This window comes from Neolamprologus multifasciatus, chromosome 2 (genome assembly GCF_963576455.1).
Source record: "Neolamprologus multifasciatus chromosome 2, fNeoMul1.2, whole genome shotgun sequence".
Lineage (NCBI taxonomy): Eukaryota > Metazoa > Chordata > Actinopteri > Cichliformes > Cichlidae > Neolamprologus > Neolamprologus multifasciatus.
Window position 1 is genome coordinate 27,141,218 of NC_140440.1, and position 8,265 is coordinate 27,149,482.

At 38.1% G+C, this 8,265-nt stretch overlaps 1 protein-coding gene across 1 annotated transcript; it reads right to left on the reverse strand.

The window, feature by feature from the left end:
• Window positions 1–393: 393 nt before the first annotated feature.
• Window positions 394–7,949, reverse strand: LOC146524550 (uncharacterized). Its single transcript, XM_085133319.1, has 6 exons — window positions 5,780–7,949; window positions 3,967–4,284; window positions 3,516–3,773; window positions 3,227–3,433; window positions 2,983–3,099; window positions 394–2,558 (listed from the first exon to the last, which is right to left on the reverse strand). Exons 1-6 carry the CDS (start codon window positions 5,823–5,825, stop codon window positions 2,428–2,430), a joined length of 1,077 nt encoding a protein of 358 aa, XP_084989445.1. The 5' UTR covers window positions 5,826–7,949; the 3' UTR covers window positions 394–2,427.
• Window positions 7,950–8,265: the final 316 nt, after the last annotated feature.

An 8,265-nucleotide genomic window follows, 5' to 3' on the forward strand; every position in this document is an offset into this window, starting at 1 on the left:
ATTGCACAAAACATGTTAAAGATTGAGCTGCCAGGGGAAAACAAAATGAAAAAACCACAGAGAAAACATATGGATATCCTGAAGAAGGATATGCAGAGGGTTGGTGTGATAGGAGAGGATGCTAGAGACAGGGTGAGATGTAAGCAGATGATCGCCTGTGGTGACCCCTAAAGGCAGACACCAAAATAAGAAGAAAGAATGGGGCACTGTGATGTTTGTCTTTTATGACAGGGGGCACTGCACCACCCACAGAATCATTATTTGCGCAGCCCCAATGACACTGTACTAGTGTAGGAGGAAGGAGTTTAGTAACTTATTAGTACCTCATCACAGATTCAGAGATAACAAAGAGTTAAATATGTGTATTAACACTTTTTTATGTTGCAGTGTGGTCTGAAGGTCAGGTTTTTTCTCTATTTTCTATTTTCCTTCTCTGAAGCCAACCTCCTCCTTATGGCATCCTACTCGTGTTTTCTCTCCTGTGGTGTTGCCCAAGACTTAGGATTTAATGTTAAATAATGCTTTGCATGCATGTTTTACATTGCTTCATCATTGTTTAGAGCATTGCTGTCATGGTTCTCAGGATCTGGAGAGGGTGTGGTGTGTGTTTGTCTCAGCCTCTCCAACCAGGCGGAACTGGACTTTGCTTCCCCGCCTCTGAACCCGCTCTCACAGCACACCTGTGGCTCATTCACACTGATTCTGCTCTGGCTTCTCATCGCAAGCATTATTCCTGGCAGACTACTTAAGATGGCAGGAGATGCTGCTTCCTGGTTGGATTGTTGCACTACCTAGTGTCAGTGTAGCCTAGCCTAGCCTCTTGAGTATCTTTTGTCATTTCCCAGAGTTTCCTTCTAACATAGTTTTCCCTGCCCATCTCTCCTGCTGCCTGGATTCCTGTGGATGTGTGTGAGTGGGCACGAGTATTCTGGATTGGACTGCCTGAGTGAGTCACGGACTGTGTAAAAGAGGAGAGTGTGTGCCTGCCCTGGACCTTCCCTCACCTTCGGACCCCCCAACCCCCTGGAGCCCTGTATTACCTGTTCCACTGTATATATGTATATATTCTCACCTGGTGCCACATTGTAAATAAATCCTTCACCATCTCTCAAAAAATCAGAGTCCTGCGAGTGAGTCCTCTGCCTAACTGAGAGTGACAACTGCATGTTTTTATTGAGAATTTGCATCAATACTGCTTGTGATCATGGCATCATTGGGCCTGTCTAAATTTAGAATCATACTAGACAAACTTAAAACTGGTTTATACTGGTGTGAAATTAAAGACTGAGCTTAACAGTGATATTTTGTTTGCAAAGATAAAAACTGTAAGTGAGTACTGGCTATTATAAGTCACATCTAATCTTCACTTTGTAAAGACTACTCAGAATTACTATTTTAAACAACTAATGTGAAAATTGCTGCAACATATGATTTCTTTGTTGTACATACTTAAACAGAAGTCTCGTCTACTTGTAAAAAAACATGCAAACTAATTGCTATAACAAAATATACAAATAAGTGTTACTCAAAAGCTTCAGAAATCTTCCCCAAAACAGGTTCCATTCTCCTAAAAAAGGCCACATATGTACAATTAAGGTAAAAACACAGTTCAAAGTATAGTAATACAAGCGTACATCAAAATATAAAATGTGTATTTTACACCTCACCTTCTTTTATAAAGTAACTGACACCACACATTCAGAAACTGTTTCAGTCGTAATAATGAGAGAACAACACACAGAGAGAAGTCGGTCACCTATAGAAATAGCCATGTTCCTATGCACATGATAGGATGTTTAAAAACTGGATTTAAACATTAAAGTCAAATATGACCATTTAAAAACCTGACTGTCAAGCAACAGGCACACCTGGACACCAGTGTGGAGCACAGTGGTAAGGTTAAAATGGTGTTTGTTAGACAGAATTTGCAACCACTTCTTTCTTGGTGGTAAACTGGCGGCAGGGACAATATCAAACACTGATCTCAAAGAGTGGTTGAGAACAGAAGAGGAAAAACAAATGAAGGCTTTCTGCATTAGTCCACCAGAACAATGTCATTAGGATTTTTTCCAGATTTATTAAGACACATACAGAAGAGGGGGCCGATCCCCAGATATAAATCTAAAGACAGGCCAAAGACTATTAATATTATTATTATTGTTGTTGTTGTTCCTGTTGTTGTTATTATTAAAGTAGGGACAAAGTAGCCCATGAAGGTGTCACAGGAAGCTAAAGTGTCTGAATAGAATTCAGTCATCATTAATTTATTCATATTTGTTTTGCTCTTTATGTGCTGTTAGCTGGAACATTAACTGTGTTTCAGCCACAGACTTACATGAAGCAACAACCTTTTGGCATCTTGATGTCACCTCCTCCTTCGGTCTGCCGTCAGTGGTGCAGTCGGTGTAAAAGCTCCAACCACTTAAATCATCTCCTGTTGCTTGAAAACTTGATTTGGCCATACTCCACCTCCGCCTCTGCTCTTTGCTCAGCATCCTTCCTCTGACATTTTGTGATAATGACATCAGCATAGGTTACTTCCTGGTCATCTTCTTCAGCTGCAAATTAGTAGGAAGAGGTGGAGCAAACATAATGTTACAGTCAGTGTATTAGTACAGGAATGGTTTGACTTAAACAAGAACTTTCACTCTCATGTCTGCTGCAGGAACAGTTGATTAGCTTTAGCACAAAGGTTGAAGTCAGTGTGTGTGATTCTAACTGGTGCACTTTAAAACTAATTCAAAATGTTTCATTGGTGAACTCTAGGGTTGCCGTTTTTGGAGCTGTTTCCCCATGTTGTTATTTGTTGTGTTAAAACTAGCTGATTAGCCATACCAACAAATTTGACATATGACATGACATATGACAGAGGTGTGATTAAACTCTTGGCAAGACAGCAAAAAGGTTAATTAATTTAAAAAAAAATATATATATATATATTTAATTAATCAAAGTGGAGTGGGGAAATGAAAAGTTTGGTACCTCTTTGTTCTGTAGGTTTGGTTTTTTGCTTTATGATGTGTTCACAGGCACCTGCTACACCCACAACTAACAAAATGAGCAGTGCTGAGAGAACACCACCGATCAGTGGTAAATAGGCTGTTTGAAAAAAGGACAGAATAAGACAAAAACAAGTCAGCAAGTCTGAGTTTTTATGAAGACAAAGAAAGAAATAATGAGAAACTGGCAATAGTCAGTCTACTGTAGCAAAGTTATTTTCACTTACTTATGTACCATGGGTTATCACTGCTGACAGTTTGATCGAAGGGTTTGATCTTAGTGGGGTTTTTATTTGACACTACGGCGGTCTCCTTAGATGTTGCAGTTTGTTTGGGGACTGTTGTTGGTTTAATACACAGGGTGTTATTGGCTTCATACACCCACCGTGATATCTGTGTCCCATTGACTGAAGTGCAGTTAATGAAAATGAAGCCTGAGAGCAAAAATGTATAATTAATGAAAGACTGAGTGACCAAAATGATCATATTTGTGATTATCACAGTGTTCTCACTCACCACAGGTAGATATTCTCTCCTCTTTGGAGACATTACTGACGTTGTTCCTGACTGAGCAGACCAGACGTCCTGAGACGTGCTGTTTCAGAGTGATGATGTTACTCTCATTATTTCTAGAAAGGAGCTCAGCATCTGTCAGTGTGCGTCCATCCAGAGTCCAGCTGTACTGAGGACTGTCCCCTCCCTCAGAGGAGCAGGACACCCTCATCTCTCCCTGGGACAGACATTCAGGGTCCAGCAGGACAGAGGACACAGGAGCTGAGAGAAACACAGACAGATAAGTTTAGATTTTAAATCAGAATCTCCCTAATTCTTTAGAGCCTCTAATAAAAAATAGGGAAAGCATAGAATACAGGGAAATGTCGTGAGATATATTGTATAGATTATTGTATAGATTACCACAACAATAATTTATTTACATCTATTAATGGCTTAATTTCTCAATATTTACCTTCAATAAACAACTGTAAAATCCGCTCGCTTGATGATTTTCCATCTGAATCAAAGGTTTGAAGGCTATAATTACCACTGTCTGTCCTGTTCAGTTTATTGATCCTAAATGTTCCATTACTTGGAAAATGAGCTCTCTCTCTTATGGTATTAGAAATAACCGTATTATTTCTCACATCTAATATTTTTAATGAACTCTTTAATAATTGGTATCTATTAATATCTGAAGTGTTGTCCATCAGCTGGATGTCCACACTTCCTCCCAAAGCTCCATAACACTGAGCTCCGTCCCGTCTGCCATCACAGTAAGTTTTCACACCTGCAAAACAAAAATAAAGTTGTCATAGTTGTTAGTTTTGCTCAGTAGATGAACAGATGTCCACATGCCTGATGTAGTAGCCTGAGTTCTAGCCAGAGGGCTTTTACTGAACACTATTTAACAAATGTAAGCAATGTTTCAGAGAGGATATCATCAGTGGTAACAAAAGGAGATCAAAGCACAAAGTAATGGTTAATAGACCTGTACACCAGAACTATAAGACCAGGCAGACCAACCTGAGGATGCTTAGAACTCAGTGCTTCTGGATTTATGTGTGCTTGGCTTTATACAAGGCTAATATTGCACTAATGACATTTACTAAGAACTCAGGAGGGACAAAATTGTAGGCCAACTCAAAGGCAATCACAAAAGTCACCATCAAATGTGGAATATCCCACACTTGATGCACTGTCCATATCACAAAGATCAGAGTGGAGTGACCATCAGCCACGTCCTGTCCATCGATGACATTATGCTGTATGCCAGGACTAAAACATTGACTCACTGATCCACCTCACCAGGATCTACAGTGAGGACGCTAGGATGTCATTCTTTATAAATGTGTCAAAAAGTTTGTAAAGAGAGACTGATGGGGTGGAGTTGCCATAAGGACATACAGGACACACAGAAGAAGTGCTTGGGTATCCAACAGATTAATGAGAGCTACATGATAAAGACACAATAAAGTCAGACACAGTCAAGTACCTCCAGAAAGTATGAGAGGTGCTAAAAAAATGTGAGCCATCAATAAATATGTCTTTACGTCATCAGATACCAAGCTGGAATAACAAACTGGCCACAAGAGGAGACATGAAAACTCCTCACAATGCCACTCAACATCCTTCCTCTGATTTCCTCAATTTCCACTCAAAGGTCTGAGACTCTGTGAACAGATGTGGAAGTTGCTGTTGAAATAAAAATCGCTCCCTGAGGTGAGTTGCTCCAAAACAGCTGAAGACAGACAGTGATAAGGACCAGGAAGTGGGACCATTATGTATGACTGACCCCCTGCAGATATATCATCGACAGATAGAGGGAAGAAAAAGAACAGGGCCTAAGCACTAGATTTTAGAGGAAGGAGTCACATCTAACAGGGCTCAGAGACAGAGCAGCATACAGTAACAGGGCTTGGACAGCACACACTGACTTGCACAACCAACTACAAGAACATTTGTGCTGCATATGATCCCCAAATCCCGATAGGAGACCCCACTGAAGGTGGCTGAGAACAACAGTGCTAACTAAGGTCATGTGGAACTTTGAGTTCCACATAGACAGACAGCCAACCATTAACCACTCAGACATAACCACTGATCTGCGGTTGTGATACATGAAGCAATCCTAAAATCCAGATAGGAGACGGCAACATCAGAATGAAGGAGCATGACAAAACTAAGAAGTAACTTTTTTTCAGACCTAATTCTGATTGTACTGAAATTAAGTATGAAATAAGTATCTTTGAAACCTCGTATGAAAAAAAGAATTGGTTGCTCACCATGAGCTACTCCGAACATCAGCAACAGTCCAACTGCAGCTTCCATGTCAGCTGTTCAGTCTATGTTGACTTAATCAACAGCTTTCAAATCTTTTCTCTCAAATAAGCAAATCTGTAGTATTGATGTTAACAGACTGCAGTTAACAGACTGTTAGTGCTCAGCCTGAAAGGAGAAATCATGAAAACGTTGGCTTTAGGTTTTAGTGAAGTGGTAGATAACTTCTCACATGCTGAGAGTAGGAAAATGAATTGACATTAGTTTTTCTTCCTCCTTTAGCCTTCATGAAAATTTCATATATGAGAGTAACAATTTAAATTCCTAAGAAATAAAAGTTACAGACTTAAAATGAAATAATACATTTCAGAAATATGTTTAGATAAAAAAAAATAGACACAAAATTAATGATAGCACATGTTTCATCTCTAAGACACTTTCAACCTCTGTCAAACAGATGGTTCAGCATGTTGAGCAATAATGGTTTGAACATTCTTTGCACTGCACTGGTTAATGTTATATTTAAAAATGCTGATCACAGAAGAATTTATACAAACTACAGTACTGTTGGAATTAAATATTGCTTTAGTTGAATCTTAAATGGTGCCATGGGGTCATTTAACATTCATATCATTTAAAGTTTAATTGAACAAAACTTCAAAATCTCTGATTGCTTTTGCAATAAATGCTTATAAACACTAATCCAGATTCAAAACTACTGTTGAAGGATTTAAATCACAGAATTTATTTTTTCATAAATGTGCACTCTAGTGGTAAATAATCATTAGCAAAAAAGTATTGTAGCTAATATTTGACATTTATTAACATAAAAATAATTATTTTCGCCCATCTTAACTGTGGAATGACATTAAATTATACGGGCTGTGACAAAATGTGTATCTGATCCCTTTTTATACTTTCAAGAGGCCCAAAGTTTGAGATAATTTTACCAATTAAATTGATCAGTATTGTTTTTATTCATATTGTAGTTGTTGTTTTAAAAACTAGTATATTATAAAAAACCAGTGCTCAAATACAATTTCGTACAAACAGGTGCCACTGGTCAGATGACTTTATATGAAGCGATGATCTGATTCCACTTTCGCTAAAAGATAGACGAGTTAAAATTACAGTCATAACCTTTGAAATATAAAAATGTGTTATCTAAAATATTAAGCATTTGTTTGGAATAAAAACAAGATAATTTGACTGTAATTATACTTTTTATACCCAAAGGTCAAGTGACACCAGGTCTGGGGATAAATATGTATCAATAAAGTGCCGCATGAAATGAAAAAGCAGAACAGCTCATCCTCAGATACTCCCAGTAGCATCAACACAATGCCACCAACCTGTAAGCTGCAGAACTTACTGTAACACTAAAGACGACATCAAAATCTTTCAGTGGCTGTACTTATTACCACAGCAGCTGCATGCTTTGAATAAGTAAACACAGCTCACCATAAGAGACTCCTAATAGCATCACGAACAGTACAAACACAGCTTGCATGTTTTTTCTCTATACAGCATCTGTCGACTCCGCAGGCAGCTCTTCTGCTTTACTGTGATGCAAACAGACCCAACCTACACTGACCAGGTTTCCTGTTGGCGAGAAACCTTCAGATCAAAACATATAAATTTAGACCAAGCAGGATGTGGCTACTTCAGAATGTTTTTGTGTTAACTGCTAAAAGCAGTTGCCAATAAATTTCATTGCTTGTCAATACTGATCAGCTTCAGATAAGTATGTATGAACTCAGACCAGACAGGATGTGACCAGAATTTAACTGCAGAGAAAGAAAAGAGAAAAGTTTCATTTAAATTTAATTTAACAGTCCCAAACTAATCATGTAATTTTATTTTCCAACTAATAATGCCGTTTCATTGACAGTTGTAATATTTAAAGCTAAATTACACTGACAACTAAAATGTGTTTATTTGCATGCTTAAGCAAGTTTAATGGGGATGGCATAAAACAGAGTGTATAATAAAGCCAGACATGTTTCATTTAATACATCTTAATAAGAGATTTCATCAAACCTTGAAACACATTCACAGACATTTATGATGCCCGTGTTACTCAGTGGTTTTGAAATGTTATCATAAATAGAGGTTAAGTGTTGTGTTTCACCATAAAAGAACAGATTGTCATTGTATGTAGAAGGAAGTGAAACAAGAGAAACGGTCACCATACAAAACCAAAGGTACACATGCATCTTTTACCAAGAACAGCCAGTCCATTATTCTTCTTGTTATATCATGCTCCTCTATATTTAAGTGTAGACTATGAACACAGGGCACAGCAGAGGTTTCGTTCTTATTATTGTTTCTATTAATAACAGCAGCTTGTAAAATGTGATAGAGAGCAAGGAGAGAGAGAGAGAGAGAGAGAGAGAGTTTCTTTAGAACTTGTTTTTTAGGTTATTTTTAATTTCTTTTGTTTTAGTAGAGAGACAGCTGCTTGAAGTGTTTTAATTAAATGCCTTGTGGT

Bases quoted from the DNA above. Each gene is read 5' to 3' on its own strand.
- LOC146524550 (XM_085133319.1), bottom strand. From the start codon at position 5,825: ATGGAAGCTGCAGTTGGACTGTTGCTGATGTTCGGAGTAGCTCATG. The intron at 3,434-3,515 runs GTGAGTGAGAAC...TTTTGCTCTCAG, and splicing joins GGAGAGAATATCTACCTGTG to GCTTCATTTTCATTAACTGC. The intron at 3,100-3,226 runs GTAAGTGAAAAT...TTTTTCAAACAG, and splicing joins TGATAACCCATGGTACATAA to CCTATTTACCACTGATCGGT.